Source organism: Pagrus major, chromosome 9 (genome assembly GCF_040436345.1).
Source record: "Pagrus major chromosome 9, Pma_NU_1.0".
Lineage (NCBI taxonomy): Eukaryota > Metazoa > Chordata > Actinopteri > Spariformes > Sparidae > Pagrus > Pagrus major.
In genome coordinates this window covers 7,672,472-7,690,224 of record NC_133223.1, presented here as the reverse complement: position 1 = coordinate 7,690,224, position 17,753 = coordinate 7,672,472, and the positions used below count along the sequence as shown (strand labels likewise).

Genomic DNA, 17,753 nt, shown 5'->3' with positions numbered 1-17,753 from the left:
GAGCTCTCAGGTCGTGGCTAGACGATCTGACCGTACAGTGTTGAGCACATTAATTGTGTGCTTTACATCGCAGAAGATTTACTCATACACTATGAGTTGGAATTATCAACAATATTTCTAAAATTGTACAGAGTTTGCCCTGCTTAAGACATAGTAATGTTGTAAGCAGTGATGGTAGTGATAGGACAGCTAGCAGGAACCTGGTCAGACCTCTGGCGGGGCACTATGAAAAAAGAAATATCACTATAAATGAAAAGTCAAACTAGCAGAACATACAATAACCAAAGTGTTTGATTCAGATATACAGTGCAGTCAGAAATCTTTTAGGAGAGTAATTCGTTTTTCATTTTTGTCCGGCTCATGCAGAGCTTTAAGGGCATTTAAGGGTGTTAATGTCCACGTTGGGTAAAAGTGTAGGGCTCTCTCTTGGGGGTTTGTGTAAAAAAGGCTACATATCCTACAATGTTTATCTCATATGGATGCAAACACAATGAAATTAAAGCTGAGAGTTGGTACCAAAAGCTCACTGTTTTATTTCACATCCAAACTGCTGGAGTACAGAACCAAAACAGAACTGTCCCAACACTCAGACAGCTCTGATTAGGTGTGGGACAAAATGTAATTTTAGACAATTTTGCAGTACATTATGAAAACTCTTTTACCTAGTATAAGGCAGTATCAATAGGTGTTGTAGTCAGATGCCTAGTTTCACTCTGTCTCTCTCAGCAGTCTCGAGATGATACGCTGGTGTGTAAGTTTTCTCCATGACCTCACTAACTCTTCTAGGAACTTATTTTTAGGTCAACCTCAGTCTCTTGCGGGGAATTTAACTGTCAGTGTGTGAAAACAATGGGCTGGCCTCCTCTAAGGTTGTAGTACAGTGCATTTCCCCTTTTCAGCACTGCAGCCAGCCAGTGAACTGGGCAATAACGTTCACATCAACACCCAGAAATAGTTTGATCTGCTGGCCTGAGTTAAAGTGCTGGTGGAGTCCAGGAAATAATGATTCTTTTTGTTCACTAAAACTGTAGCCAGAAACTCTGATACCACCAGACACACGCTGTGAGCACATCATCATTGGTTACCTGACAAAATATAGAATATTTGATTTTTCCTGTGTAATATCATGATGTCTAACTACCTTTAACCAGCTATAATTGCTATTTATATGTTAACAATGTATCAGATAAAAATGTGTAATATGAGACTTCTCATCATTCATTTTTCGACTTTCAGACCTGACTGTTTTGGTTCACCGTTAACACACTCAAAGAGAGTCGAAGGCACTTTTCACACAGAGACTCCGCATTATCGCCTCAGCAAAGGCTCGCCTTTTCTCTGCCTTTGTTTGTTCATACAGACCCAAGCAGCCAGAGTAAAGCCGCACCAGTGTGTCATTTCATACAGCACGCTGGCGCTGCGGATCCAAAAGAGGCGTGACGATACACGTCATGACGTTGAGATCTCTGTTTTTTTTAACATTTCCTCTGGTTTACACCTGATAATCTTAACGTGTATCAGCCGACTGTTTATAATCATATGGATGCTGTTATAATGTGCTGTAATTGAGATCCTGACCCATCATACATCCTGGAAACTGACAAAGTTACGTTTTTTGCTCTAGATTACATAATTACATTATCACATCAGTAAACAGCGGACGCTGTCTGACTGTCACTCGGGGAGGGATGCTGGGGAAAAGTTCATTGGAGTCTTGGTGGGGAGGGCCGACTGTCGCAGTGATGTTTTTCAATACAACTTGTCAGACTACAACAACACAATAGTGGAAGGAGACAAAGACATGTGAGTTAAAGTTTTTTGCTCTAAATCACGTCACATAATCACCTCCATTCAACTGCGGGAGCCTCCTGGCTCTGCTGCCGGGGACAGACGCTGTTTTTCAGGCAGAAATGTGACAGAGTCGGTCGGACAGACAGGATGACATCCACATATAACTGCTGTATTTTTTTTCCTCATATAAGTTGCCAAAGACACTACAAGTTACCACATTACTGTTGTTTGGTCCTGTAACGTAACGATGAGTGAAGGATCTGTTTAGCTGACTGTGAACGCCACCAGACCGACACACTCCTGATCCACGCCTCCAGTTTTTAGATTCACACAGACGCCGTTTCGCCTCTGCTGCGGCTCTGATACTACCTCTGGAGGCGGATCAGAGCCGCATCGCAACTGCCCCCCCAACCCCCACCCCCCCTCCGCATCTGAAACTTTCACACAGACAGCGAGGCAGAGTATCGGCGCATGATTCCCACACTGAAAGGGCAGTGTGAATGGGGCTTATGTCATGCTCTTTCCAGTTTACGTCATGGGTCATTATTTCAGAAAAACTTTGTATGGTAGTGAATGGAGAGAGACAAATAATTTTTTGATCCTGTTTGAATTGTGACATGAATCACACATATGATGTTTGTCAATTCATTTTTAAACTTGAGAAAGTTGCAGTTTTTCATTAAACTAATGAAATATAAGACTGTGAAAATACGTAATTATAAAGACTACACAGCCAGCAATTGAATGGTCACCAAAACCTGTAACTCAAACACTGTAGAGCTGCTCCTGTATATTACCTTGCTCACAAAACTGATGAACTAGCCTTTCACATAATTGCAGTTGGCAATTTGAGTTAAGTTATTTTCACCTTTTGTTAATACCTTTTCTGTGCTGAGCTGGCGGCTGTGTTGGCGAGATGTGTTGAATGAGACCATGTAGTTCACTGAGCGGTCTTCATCTTTATCTTTATCTATAATTCAAGACAAAAATTCAAACTGATCAAAACATTTTTGTCTCTCCATTGACAACTGTACAAATTTTTCCTGAAATCCACCAGAAGGGGGGTGACTTCAGCGCTATAAAGTGTTTTTTTGTTTTTTGTTTTTTTTTCAGCCACAGCAGGCAAAAAGGCTCTCAAAAACTCACCATTTATGGTGAACACAGTTGAACTTTTAACAGTGAAAAATCCTGATATTCCCCCCAGGAGATGGTTGAGACCAAAAACAGCTAAGAGACGGTGAATAATAGACTTGCCAGGTGGCAAGAAACACAACTCTGAATGAATAGTGATAGTGTTGCTCTCTATCTACTGGATGTGTAAATAAGCAGTTTACAAACAGGTTTAAAAGATGATGCTTTTTCCCCTTGTCTGGGGTATCGAGTACTACTGTGGGTGTATAATGTGAAAATCAATAAAAATATTTGAATAATAATAAAAGATGATGCTTTTTAAGGGTAAAAAACAAGTCAACTTTGTCTTCAAGGGCTGAACACCAGACCTCAGATACAGATTCAGACAACTTTATTCATCTCACCAGGGGCAATTTCCTAAACTACACTACAGACACACACACACACACACACACACACACAGCCTCATGGTATTTCACTAATATAATTCATCACCAATAAAACATTGCTAAGCAGCATGAGAGAATAACTGGTGAGCTGGAGTTACCTTTGAGTTCAGTTAATTGTAGCATCCCTGAAAAGTGCATTTAAAAGGTGAAGGCCACAATCAGTTCCCATTCAAAGCTATAAAACCCCAACGGGGATTCATTCCTGAAATATGAGCTATACCTAAATTAATAATAAATATTATTATTATTTTTGCGTCTTTGTTTAATGACAAAATTGACTGAATTTAGGCCCAAGACTCAAGACATACAAGAAAAACCAAGTGTACAATGGTTTTATGAATGAATATTGTCTGAATACACAATTAAAACATTTGATTATATACAGCAGTTTTGTGATCAGCATTTGCAGGAGATGCTGAAAGAAAAGCCCTGCCACTGTCACACTGTCATCCAGATGTTACAGTGAATGAATGAGATCTTTAACACTGTATAACTATGATTAATAAAATGAATGAATTCATGCTGATGCTAGACAGTTACCCTAAGTTACACATGTTTTGAAAGAATAAGCTGACATTATTCATTGAAGGTAGCTAGCTAACGTTATCTTAATAACATTAAGTTAACCACTGTGTAGTGTTAACAAAGCATTAACATTAAAACTCAAATTAGCTCACACCTAGTTAGGAACAAGCAGCTTCCTAGGGCTCCGAGTATAACTATCATTTATACCTGCTACATCTAAGACTGTGGGTGTAGAACTGCAGGGCTCTCCGCCTCTGCACGCCAATGTCTCTCAGCTTCCTCGACAACTCATCCAAACAACTCACACTCTATAGTGCACCTCCTCGGGGCCCTCAGCAGCACACCCACGAACTGTGGAGTCGATTGAATGAACCATTGTTGAGAACATTGAAGGACAAGAAGAGATTCCTTCCATTTAGTTAAATGAAGACAAACCAAAAACAGAAGAGTGACACCCTTGTTGTAATAATGGAATAAGTGCTGTAGCACTCAAAAATATAACATACAATACAGGTTTACAGGTAATCCCACCCTTCCTTTATGTTTTTACCCAGCTTTTATTTGTGACGGGCCTTTGCTGTTCTATTATTTAGATTTCTAAGTTGTATTTGTGAATTCACAATATTTCCCTATTTGTATATTTAAATATTCAGTTTGATATCGACCCCATGATGTTCAGACCAACTCTGGCTCCCATGATCTGTGTTGACCTTGACTTTCTTCTCTTCCATCTCAGGTGAATGGACCCTACCATTCCTCCCAGTCTTCAGGTCTGTGACAGGAGACCAGTGGGACCTCCCTGTCAGGGTGACGAGGTGGTGTCAGCCTGTCAAAAGGAGGCAGTTTATGGACATCATGTTGCCCGTGTGGTCTGAACTCCTAACCCCTTGTTAAGGCTCTGAACCATAGTGGGGAAACTCGCATTTTGTTCTGTCGCTGCCAAAAGGACAAAATTAACAGTCGCAGCCCACATTTAGCAGCATGTGGCCTGGTGAGCAGTCGTTCTTGCTCACCACAGACTATTTCTGGATGTGAGATGGTTTCTGGATTATGCCTTACACTAAGAGTTCGTATTCAGCAGTTTCCTCAAACATCCTTAAATATGAAGAATCATGTCAAGCCGTACAGTTGCTCAAAGCGTTTTCCATTATGTGGTCATGTCTCAGAATATTGGCAGATGTTTCAAATCCTGGATTAAAACGAGAAGATTACGTCTGTCTGGATTTCCACACTGTTTCCTTCAGTACCACACCATGCTGGCAGCAGAAACTCTGGGTGAAGTAAAGACTAATGCTACACCCAGTGGAAGTTGGAAATTCCCGCCTGGTACGCTGTAACCTCTGTGTTCTCCTGTGGTCACAGTTGGTAAACCCCAGGGGAGAGTAATTAACGCCTGGGGGATATTCAAAAAATAAAAACCTCACTCTGCTTGTGCAACTGCTAACCCTTTATGCTGTCTAACATAGAACATTAACTTTATGTCACATTTTGGGAAATGCACTTACTCGCTTTCTTGCTATGAGTGAGAAGAGTGAGATGAGAAGATTAATACCAATTTCATATTTGTACATTAAATATGAAGCTACAGCCAGGAGACAGTTAGCTGAGTTCAGCATAGAGACCTGGAGCAGGGAGAAACATTTGGTTTCCTGTAAAACCACAGCTTCATTTATACACTTGTATAAACTCACTTATTAACTCGGGCCAGGAGAGCACATATTTCCCAAAATGTAAACATATTCCTTTAAGCTTTAAATCCACACAAAGTGTCTGGGTGGATTGAAGGTGATGTGTTGAAAATGGATCGCTGGCGTACTGCTGCTCAGTGTTAACAGTGTAAGTTGCCACGCAGACATGATGGTAACGATATATGCATCACAAAAAGCTTGTTGTTTCCTACTAGGAGAACAAACTCCACCGGCTTTTCTGTAGGTTTTTCCTCACAGGAAGCCTGTATTTTCTCACTTAAGGATGTGTTAGAAGGCAACAGGGCTTATATAGGACATGTACCTTGTTAAATGTAACACAGAAGCAATTAATCAATTAGTCATTTAACCTGCAACCGTTTTTCCCTTCTTTTTTCAGTTGATTGGTCATTTCAGTTTTTCATTTAGCAAATGATGCCAAACATTTACTGGTTTCACTTTCTCAAATGTGAGGATTTGCTTTTTCTGTTTTTTATGATTATAATTGAATACTGTCTGGTTTTGAACTGAAAAAAACTAAAAGAAGCAAATTTAGGACATCACCTGGGCCTCTGGGAGCTCCACAGTTTGCATTTTTCATTATTTCTTGAATCCTTAGAGATTAAAAAATAAATTGATCTATTTAAACAAAAAAATCAACACATGAAAAAATAATAATGGTTGTTAGTTGAGTCCTCAATCACAGGGCTGTTGTCTTCTTCTGTGGTGCCTGTGTAAGGTTACCTAGCCTTTGTTAAATCAGACTACTTGTCCAGCAAACATTATTCTCTTACTGCACTAACTTATTGTCTCGTGTTTGTTTCTAATCTGTCTTGTGAAACGCTGGCTGCGCTGCTCTCTCTGATCTTCACTCATGAGAAGGTGTAGCTTTGTTTTCAAGTTTCAAATTGCTGTTTGATTTCCATTCTCACACTCACATGGTGGTGAAAAGTAGAATTAGCTGAATTGGAGATTGAAATTGTTGTTAAAATGAGCATTTTGTTCCTCAGTCATTAATTTCCTTTTTATTTGCACAGTTTACTCAGTTTTACTTTTAATTTAATTCAACTTGGACTACCAGACTGGAGGGTTTACCATTGCAAATCAGATTTACTAAACTTTGAAAACATTCCAGTGACTACTTAACTATCAAGCGGTCTTATGTAGCAGACCCCGCCCGTCTGGTACGCCAAGATGTAACACTATCACAGTAAATGTGAATTCTGTTTGACTATCTTCTGCCACTGTTGGGAAGGATTTCACCTGCTCTGTCTTGACCCTGTCCTGCTGCCTGCTGTGCTCCCACACACTGTCATAACATCAGGAATCTGCACATCTTTAAATCATTTCAGCTCTGTTAGCAAGAAACAATCCTCCCACACCTCTTCAAGCTCTTGTCCTTAGCTATCCTCACTGATTCAAAACTCCTGACACAGAAATATACTGACAAGTCACATGACATCATCAGTGTTCAGCCTAAATTTGGGCCTTATTAAGCTGTAACTTTCATGTTTGCAACAGGAAGATGTGCCGTGTCAGTTAAAGGACAGTTCAGTGGCCCATTTTAACTTGATAAACAATCGAACTGAAGTAGATGTTAACAACTTTAATCAACTGTTTAATGTCTTTAAATCTTATTTTACTGTTACAGTGAAAGCATTCAGTGGGGTGGGATAGTTCCAAGTAAAAGTGCATTGAAGATTAGTGACTTTCCTCACTTAATGCTTTTACACAAATTAAGATTTAAGATGAAATATGACAATGAGTTGTTCAGAATGTCACAAATTAGCATAAAAATGGTTGTTTTCTCTTCAGTCGTCTCTATTTTTTAAAAAACAACCAGAAAACAGACTTCAGATCAGTGAAGTCATCAGCATGAACTTTATTGTCAGAACTGTGATTATGTCAGAATGTATATAAATTATGAGCCAAATTTCGACTTCCTGGAATTGTATATTATCTTTTTTGTATGATTTCAAAGAGATTTCAATTGAGATTTAAAGGAAGTGACATCATTGGTGTTCAGACTTTCTGTACTGTTAGGTTTCTTGAATTTTTTTTATACACTGATTAAAATGATTTTTCTCTGTGAAAGTGTTTTCAGCTTGATGATTGAGGGCTCTGCTTGTCCTGGGTTTGGTTGTTTGGGGTTAAGAATGAAGTTGAATACGAAAACATCAAAGTTCATGTCTGTCATTTGCCACATTGTCTAATGTGGTAAAAGACTAATCTGTCTCTATCATAGTCTTCAAATCAAGGACAGGTGGTGTCCATGCTGCAGGGAAGGACAGTTGTCATGTTTCTAACAGTCAAGTTCCAGTTTATTTTTGCATTTTATTTTTTATGATTTTCACAAACTGGTGCTATATCTTAAAGGCTAAAACCTCCCTTTATTCTCAGCCTAATGCAGCCTCAAGTTCAGCTCTACCTTGGAAGTGGACCTAGGTGACATTTGCAACCCCGATGGCAACTTTTGAACTCTTAGCGAGGATAATACTAAGAGAAATGAGAAGTCATATGTTACAGATTTAAGAAATATGTTGTGTTGGCACGTCTAGTCCAGTTTGTGGAACACTGTTCTCAGTAACTACTGAATTTAGGCCAGCCACATGACAATCAAGCTGAAGACTCCCAAGTTCAAGACAGTCAGATATCACTTGTTGGAGAGCTCAAGCCTGCGCTGCAGCCAAACCTCAGTGAAGTGAACATCTGTCCTTTAAACAAAGTTTACTTTTAAGACATTCGGTGGGTAATTCAAAGAACCTCCTCAGCCGGGAGTTCAAGCATGTAACATCTCTGGATGGGTGTCTCCTGGGAGAAAACTTCAAACCAACCTCTTGGCTTCTTTATCTGGATAGGACTGATGGTTTGGCTTAATGAAGAGGTAAGGAGGAGGGGAGGTGGGACTAATGCTCATGATTGTACTTTGCCCTATCTTCATTGACCAAAATGGAGTAGATAAAATCCACAACTTGTTTTCATGAATCAACATTTGATATAGCATGTTAAACAAACAAAGGATTTTCTTTACTTACCTTTCAAACTAATTGAAAGAAACATCAGTGTTTGCATCCCTCCTCTGTTCTCCTACCCGTTTAAAGTCCGAGAGTCAACCAGGATCCAGACTCCATGTAGAATCAGAGTTGTGATGGTCAACAGGGGCAGTGTGATGTGGATGTTCCTCGCTGAACAAAGCCATAAAAATGTTAATCTAGTATGACTTCAGACTTTTTCCAGTGGCAGAAGTATTCAGATTATTCTTTGAAGGACCAGTAATGCAGAATGAAAGTGCTGCATTACAACATTCAAAAGTTTACTTCAGCAACTTTCAGCAAAATGTACTTAAAGTAGAAGTAGTCATTATACAGGAGGATTACCTCGGCTAGTTTGATATTATATTACCTTATAAGATTGTTACTACCAATGTGTTCATGTGTAACCATCATTTAATGTTGTAGCTGGTCAAAGAGGAACAAATTACACAATATTATAAAGATTTACTATATTTCCTCCTGAAATGCAGCTGAGGTATAAAATGGTATAAAAATTGAACTTCTTAACTATTAGTACATGACGGTACTTCTTTTCACTGCTAATTGCTAGTGCTAGTCTAAAAATTGTAACAGACTACTTCAATAAATGAGGACAAGAGAGAATTAGATTAACGTGAGTAACCGATCAACAGCAATCATGTTCAATGACTCTTGTGATTCTTCAGCCTTCATTATTTGAAAATTATGCGACACTCGAGCTAGCTAGCCTTAAATCTCAAATGATAAGGCCAGTGATCTTTGGTGCAGAGTTTGCATGTTCTCCCCGTGTCTGCGTGGGTTCTCTCTGGGTACTCCAGCTTCCTCCAACAATCCAAAGACATGCAAAAAGTTAGGTTAATCAGTTACTCTTAACTGTCCGTAGGTGTGAACATGAGCGTGAATGGCTGTTTGTCCCTATATGTCAGCCCTGTGATGAACCGGCGACTTATCCAGGGTGTACCCCGCCGCCTACCCAATGTCAGCTGCGATCGGCTCCAGCCCATGACCCTAAAAAAGGATAAGCGGTTACAGACGATGGATGGATGGTGATGTTGACACCGTATACTTGTAAAGTCTACTTCCTTATTATAAAGAAATCCCCATAAAGTTTGGTTAGGTTTAGGCAAGAAAACTACTTGGTTTAGGAAAAAAGTGGTTCGGGTTAAAATAACTATGTTGCCTCTGTAACGTAAGTTGCAAATGTACCAAGTATGTGACAAAATTACGTTATGTTAAAGCGGACACAGACAACTTTTCAACCCCACTACCTAAATACTCTTCATTTACTATCATAAATGACGAGAAGAACAGCAGCAAAAAGTTACATTCAAGGAGCTGAAACCAAAAAAAAACAACAAAAAACAAAAATGACAGATGTTCTTGTACTGCTGCATCTAGTGATGCTACAAAATCCACCAGTCCTCTGAAAAAGCCCAGATTTTCTGAGCGTACACTTTCATCATGGCCACGCAGGGCGAGCTCAAACGCACCACAGAACTTTACAGTCTGTTATTTTAGACAAGATTAGTCAACCTCCTCGTTGTCTTCAGATCCCTATCCTGTAGCCTTCATCAAGCTGAGCAGCAATATTTATTTTACCAAACATGCAAAGACGCATAGCATTTTCCATGTGGCTCTTAGCTTGTTCATGCCTTTTCACTTTTACTGCAAAGTGCTTCAAATTGGTCATACCTACCTCCATGCTGGTTCAGTTCCTGCTGTTTGAAAAAGGAGGCAGGCAAAGCAAAATAAGGAGCTGACCTCACTGCATGCAGTTAGCCATGACTTCTTAGCAAACCAGCCTCATGTCTCCCTCTGTCTTGGGCTTGTTGCTTTATCACGATGTCCGGCTGGTCCGAGCTCTTTCACTCTGAGCTTTTCCTGCAGTGTTCTCCTCTCAAACGCTGTTGTTTTCAGCGACTTAACTGAATTTTCTTTCTCCATTTCCCTCTATTCTCCACAACTCACTCTGTCACACTAGGCTTCTCCAACTCTCTATGAACTTGTACGTCATCTCCTCCTATGTCAGCTCCTTCTCGCAGTGTTTATCATGTGCGCACGGACAACTTCTAACGAGAGCTATGGCCAAAGATTTTTGCGCCCGGGGCCGGAAATACGTCACCTCTCAGTAACTTTACGCAACGTATTACATTTGAATCTATGCTTGTATTGCACATTATACATGTTACTAACTGGGTATAATAGTTAGGTTGGTCATTTAAAAAGATAAAGTCTTATTCAGTGAAGGTCTATATGATTCTTCTTCATGTGGGACAGGTGGGACTATTGATGAGCCGCCACTGCCTGATTGTTTTAATACGTAGGCAGGTTTTGTTTCTTACTGATCTAGTAGAAAGAATGCCAGTTTTGAACTGTCTCAGAGGAAAACAAATCAGTGGGGGAACAGACTTTGATACGACACTGGAGCGCTCTCCATGGAGTGAATGGCCATCCATTCACTCTAGTTTCACCTTGGTTTCTATCACTACCCTCTTCACCTTACATGGTAGCCAGACACAAAGCAGACCTAGCCAGCTATGTTCACACAGCTGATGGTATGGTTGGTAGAGAAGTCACATTAGCTAATAATATCCTGAGCCAGGACTCAGGCCTGCTTTGTTTTAGTTTTGGATAAAGCTTATTTCACAGTGTGTCGGTGTGAGAGTAAGGTAAGCTAGTGCAGGGTTATTTACAAAACCTAATCTTTAGGGTAAGTATGGGGAAATTGCGTGAAAATATATTTTTTGTGGTTAAAATATTAGATAATGTTAGGCTCTCTATATATTATATTGCAGTTAATGTATTACTGTTAAACAGTAAGGCTACTTGGCTCACACAGACTGCAGCAACAAAAATGACTGTAGGATTAAGTCCATCCCTCTATGACATGGTCTACACAAAACTTGAACAAAAAGTACACTGTTTATCAGTTGGACAGTGCCTCTTGTTTTTTATACGTCTATAACTAACAATGTCCTATCCTACAGATGAAGACTTTCAAAGATCCTGTCCTCCCCCATGAATCTACATGTATTTCACAGCTAAATGGGTGCAGACCAAACTCCAAGGAGAAGTGACCAACATAGCAGGAGAGTATTCAGGTGAGGCAACAGCATGAGGGTTCATATTTATAACACAGGGATCATATTTAAACATCGTAAGTTTTTTGTTTGTTTGTTTGTTTGTTTGTTTGCAAAGTGATTTCAAACAAAACTTGCTCCTCAATGAGACCTACTGTTGGAATGTGCTCTTTTCACCCTGTAGCTGACATAAGATATAGATGTGTGCAAACTGTAAAATGTAATTGGGAGCATGTGTGCGAATAGAAAATTCAGCGCTAACAGCTACTTTTTTCACACAACAGCAATGACGATAGAAGCATCACTGAGCCGGACCGATGCTGTCCAGTCCACGTCAATACAAGAAGAAGAAGAACCAGTGGAGTTTGTTGGAAAAGTCACGGGATCTTTTCATCGGCGTGTCGGCTTCTCCAGGCGCCACAGATGAATGGACGGAAACGCACTCTGAGCTCTGAGCTATTGTCAGGCAGCCGGACAGAAAATGTTTTTGGGGCAAACAGACTTTCGTTTACCAAATGACATATTGAAATTATTATACTGACCTAACTTTATGACGATTGTTCCGTGGTACCAGTCCATATATCCCCCTCAGAAGCCGAAGCCCACAGACGCAACCACCTCGGTCGCCTAACGCTTTGCTCTGGGTCGCTGTTCGGTCTGTAGGGCAGCTCAAACTTGGCAGCTAGCTAGGAGCAATTCTAGTTAACTGCCTCAGGCTAGCAGTTGGAGTAGCAATACTCGTTGCTAGCCAAAGAGCTACGGAGAGTAGCAATACTCTCAATAGGCTAGGTAGCAGTATCCAAGTCTTTTAAGCATTAGCCCACGGAGTAGCAATACTCCCCGAGGCTAACGTTGACACAAACTACAAGGAGCAACATCACTGTTTCCTCGTAGTAAAGAGAGAAAAATAGAAATATTTTTCCCAAACTCACTAGCCGAGCAGTAGCGTTACTACACTTTATACCACACCTCCCTGCTTCACAGCTAAGGTACACACATAAAGATACAAGAACGGTATACAGCCGCCTGTAGCTGTTTACACGACTCGGCAAACTAGCTAGCACACCTGTAGGTAGCTAACTATGGCTTCGCCACAAATACCGACAGCCCCTACTACAGAGGGTAATAAGCTGCAGGCGCGAGCCTGTCCGTGTGGTAATAACATATCACAATGGGACACTCACCCGATGTGTGTGACCTGTCTGGGTGTGCAACACGCTCAGACAGCTCTAGCCTCACCTGGCGAGTGCATCCACTGTGTGCGACTCTGAGTTATTAAAGATGGCATTACTGATGGCCCTGACCTCTGCTAAGAGGGTGGGGAGAAATTCCCAGCTGTTATTCCTACAGTGGTGGGTCTCTGCATACCTATAAAGCTGAAAGCTTTCAAAGCTTCACCATTTACACTTGGCTATATACCATGTGTCCGGTCCCGGCTCTGCGGATATATGTGGACGGGACAGCAAATTTCAGAAGATCTGATAAGATGTTTGTGTCCTGGGCTAAACCTCATAAGGGAAGACCTTAGTGAGGGCACACAGGGGCATTACCCTTAGTGAGACGCTCACTCATGCTACTTAGAGAACCGGGGTTATGCAAATAACCTGAAGTTATTTAAGATGCCAAGTCTACTAACAGCAAAGTGACACATTTAGAAACTTTTTGTTGTCCTTAAAATTGTCACCCTCCTGTGGTATTAAAGCATAATCTTGGTTGTTAGCAGCACAATAACAAATGATCCAATGTGATGAAAGTCAAATGATTATTTTGTTTATCTATATTCAGGAAAAACATTTAATTTCATACATTTTCACAGTGCTCCCAAATGTCTTTATGTGCGCCTGTTTTTCAACTTTTTTACAGTTTTTACAAATTAACATCAAGTCCTGTTTTTACCAGTATAACTACCTTAGTAAGTCAGAAGAACTCACCCTTCACTTCTGGTTTCAGACTGGACACGAGGAGTGGTCTACTGAATGAGAGTCCTGTTTGTCTGACCTGGCCGTCCATCCTCGACCTCCTCCCTACATTGACTTTTGCTCTTTGTGCTACTTTTCCTCACTTACTCCTTTGCACATAGTATTTGTACCATAATGGAGCGCTATGACACAGATGAGTAAGATATATCAGGCTTTAAATACACACACAGAATATCAAACCAACATGGTCACGTCATGAGTGATTTATAACACAGATATAAACACTGAGAATTTCTTACAGCTGTCGTGCTTATTTGACAAAAAATCACCGTAGTGTTGTATTGTTTCAGTCATTATGAATCTTTGTCTTCATGCCAAACATATCCAGTATGGTTAAATACTTTTTACGTATAGAATGCTAAGTAATCTGAATTAATGTGTGTAAACGAGTTTGAGCAACTTACGTGCCAAGATAAGACAGATATCAAACCCAGAGCCCTTGTGTGTGTTTTCCCTTTAAGAGCAGAGGAAGGATGGAAACACATAAGTGGCTGAATAAGAAGGATAAACAGCAGGTGTTGCACTCAGAGTGTTTTCCCTCCACAGAAAACAGCATCATGTTCCAGGAAGTGAAGAAGTGGCCATGTGCTGATTAAAAACCCTCTAACCTGCACATCTGCCCTCTGCTGTTCTCTACACCTGCCCAAATCCTGCGGCCTGCTGTGACCCTCTTTCATCATATCTCATCTTCAGTTTTTTTAATCTCTCTATTCGTTCTAGCTGGATTAGAGTGCCGAGCAGGGGATGAGCATGGAGGGATGCTGCTGTAAATGAAAAGCTGCAGTGAGTGGAGGAGCAAATCCATCTTTTATGGACCTCCCTCCGTGACAGGTAGGGATTAGCAGGTCACAACACGGAGACGAGAACATCAGTCACCTTTGGCCAGTGTTCAAATTACACTCTGAGAGGTAACATCTGTTATTTTGATCTGCACTGTTATATACAGATTGCAGAGACAAGACCGTACAACATAACTTTTTCTGTCTCTTAAGAAGACAAACGAGTGAACTGCTACATCTCCATGAGGTTGTTGTAGGCTACAGCTGCCCTACATGCAACATGTAAAGGTCAATATGCTGGGTGTGAATTGCTAGGCGGGATTTCCCCCTACCTGCTTTTAGTATCCCCCCTGTAGTCATTCATTTTTTATCCCCAGTGGGATTATTGTTCGATAGTTTCACATGTCTGCAATAAATGCAAACCAACTTGAGAGCACATAGTGAATATGCCCTGGTTTATAAGCAGCCTATCATATTCCCTGATAATGGAGCGAACAGCCAATCATTTATCAGGTGTGTAGTTTGGTTGCACTATCTTCATGTGACTTAGAGTTTCGCACAAGATCAGCCTGTAAAACTGTTACCTCACAGTAGTAATGTCAGCTTTTCTTGCAGTCTGACCACACCCACAGCCACAAACCAACCCCCTGTAGCCTCTGTCCGATACCTGCTGCTCCTCTCAGTGTCACTCATCTGCTAGAGCCGATCTTAGCTGCCGGAATGTGTTCAGGCTCATTAGGTAACACCAGAGTGAGAACATGAGTGCTGACGGAGAAGAAATGTTGAATAGAAAAGAGCAGATTGGCTTGCAAGTATGACAGTATTTATTTGTGTGTTTTTCATTGTTGTGTTAACATAATCATAACTGGTGTGCCTTGATAGTTAAATTAAAAATAAAGAAGTTAAACTCAACATTTCTTTGCCGGGTTAAAAATTATAAATAATATGACAGGTCATTATAAATGATCAATAATTATCAATATCGGCCCGTATGGAACTTCATTATCATGGTAGACTTTTTAGCGTTGTCGACCAGGCCTACCCTCACCCAAGAGACGCTACATATGACATCTGACTCTATCCATTACATTGTGATGTAACTGTAACTGTGACTGTCAATATGCATTGTTCATAATCCTTTTCGGATTAAAATTGGTCATTAAAAATGTACTGATGACTGTAAACTTCACATAAAGTACTTTCAAAGGGGCAATTTGTAGGATATGGACAGAATTTTATTTTAAAAAATCTAAACTAAAATGATCAACAGTTGTTTGTTTTAATGTCAAAAACATCTACAGGTCTGTATGTATTGTGATGCAGAAATATCTATGGAAGTTAGCGAACCCCTGCCATCCTGTCTCATAATACTACCTTGTACTGCAAGAGGTTTGCTACTTGGTGTTATAAGACACAATACGGTACACCTTCTGTACTGAGGTTTATCTCTTTAAAAGAACTAAGACGAGCTTAATTGCCTCTTTTCATCAATTCATCATAAAACTGCCTACCAGCACCTCTAAAGCTTGCTCATTAAAACATTATGTCTTGTCTGATCTAAATAATACATACAAAAACTAGAATGTGAACCAAAAAAAAGGATTTACCATTTTATGGGGATATGCCCAATCATTTCTCAGCCAAGCACAGTGACTTCCTGGTCCAAGTAAATAGTCAAGCATATAAACCCCATTTAAAACGTAACTTTTGATATGACATTTTTTGTCAAGATCAAAATGTTAAAATATTGAACTAGAGCTTAAAGTGAAACCAAATGGCATTATCTGCTCTCACCTGGTCAAACTGAACTGATAAGGTCAAACCAAACCCCACCACACATTCTTGGTGCACGTGCAGAGCCTCATGATTCATCCCAGCTTCTGGGCTGACTGTTACATGGGCTGGTGTGCAGCTGTTTTACATGATAATGCTTTCCATAATCCACTCTTAAATTAACACCTGCATGGGCACCTGTAGGCAGTATGACAGAAAGGGAAAGGCTGTGAATCAGAATGACTCACCTGCAGAAGGTTCAGATTTTCACCCCTGTATGAAGTAAAGATGAGAAAGCTAATGACAAATTAGCTGAAATGCAACATCAAATGAAATGCAGACTTCCATATTGCAATGAATGTAAAAATAAATAAAACCACACAATCAGCGCCCATGTGTGGATGCAACTGGGAGTTTTCATGACTTACGCAGCTCACAGCTTTTAGGTTCCAGCATTTCCTTTGTAGCTCAGATTAAGGCTATACTGGGCGACCCTTTGATAAATGAAACCTGCTCCGACCTCCAGATGATAAATAATTAAAAACGATCCATAGTAGTAATTACGAGCTGTACACACAGCAAAAAGGGAGCACTGTAGAGCATATGGAGGCTGTGTACAATGTGACCTGTTTGTCGGAAGTGTGTTCGGTCAAGATCAGGGTGACACCCATCAAAAAAGTGTGTGGCCGCACTAATGAGACCTCCTGGGGAATACTGAGTAGCTGAATAGTTTCCAATGTCAGTACGTCTTGTCCTGCTGATATTTTCCCCTCATTTAAGATTTGAACACCAATACGGCTGTTGAGAATGAGTCACTTTCTTTGGTTGTGTTTTCTATTCACTGTCGCCCATCCAATGTTGTGGTTTGTCCCTATAAACCACTGGTAACCACACTCCAAACATTTGTGACCCCAAGTAAAGTCTGGATCAGTCTAAGATGTCTGCACTTCAGTATAAAGGGGAAGAAGACAGACAGAGGTAGAAAAAAACTTGAATGTCTACAGAGGAAAATAGCATAAAAACCAAAGGAAAATATGATGAACAGTACACTGAGGTGACACTGTAGTCCAACAACAATCAAACCACAATATTGGCTCTGTGAGGCTGCACTTCGGCACAGAGTTGCTTTAAGAGAAATGTTCATCAGCATGCTCACGTGCTCTCAGTGACAATGCGAACATATTGATTTTGTGCGTGGAAGTCGATCCAAAAAAGGATATTTCACTTTGAAACCACAAATGTCAGCCTCAACCGGGGTAAAAGTCAGGGGATCACCAAAGTCAGCAGGATTCATCTGCTGGGGATCATGAATGGCTACACCACATTTTATGACAATCCGTCCAGTAACTATCAAAATATTTCAGTCTGGACTAAAGTGGTGGTCTAATATAAACTGCATTCCCAAGAGAGGAGAAAGGTAGGGTAGCAAAAAATATCCCTTCAGTTCACCCATACGGTACACCCCAGGTCAACATGGGACTTCCATGTACAATCCAAACTCAACACTCCATAAAACATAAACTAAGCAA

The 17,753-nt window shown here is 40.4% G+C and overlaps 1 protein-coding gene across 2 annotated transcripts in view; it reads left to right on the top strand.

Annotated features, from left to right (window-relative positions):
* The window catches only part of gdap2 (ganglioside induced differentiation associated protein 2), a 45,616-nt gene extending 37,945 nt beyond the window's left edge, over window positions 1–7,671 (top strand). The window contains exon 14 of one of the 2 annotated variants that reach the window (XM_073474303.1): window positions 4,633–7,671. In XM_073474303.1, the coding sequence (XP_073330404.1) occupies window positions 4,633–4,674 (42 nt within the window). In that variant the 3' untranslated portion in view covers window positions 4,675–7,671. The remainder of the gene's footprint in view (window positions 1–4,632) is intronic. The other variant, XM_073474304.1, reaches the window with a different exon arrangement.
* The last annotated feature ends 10,082 nt before the right edge of the window (window positions 7,672–17,753 follow it).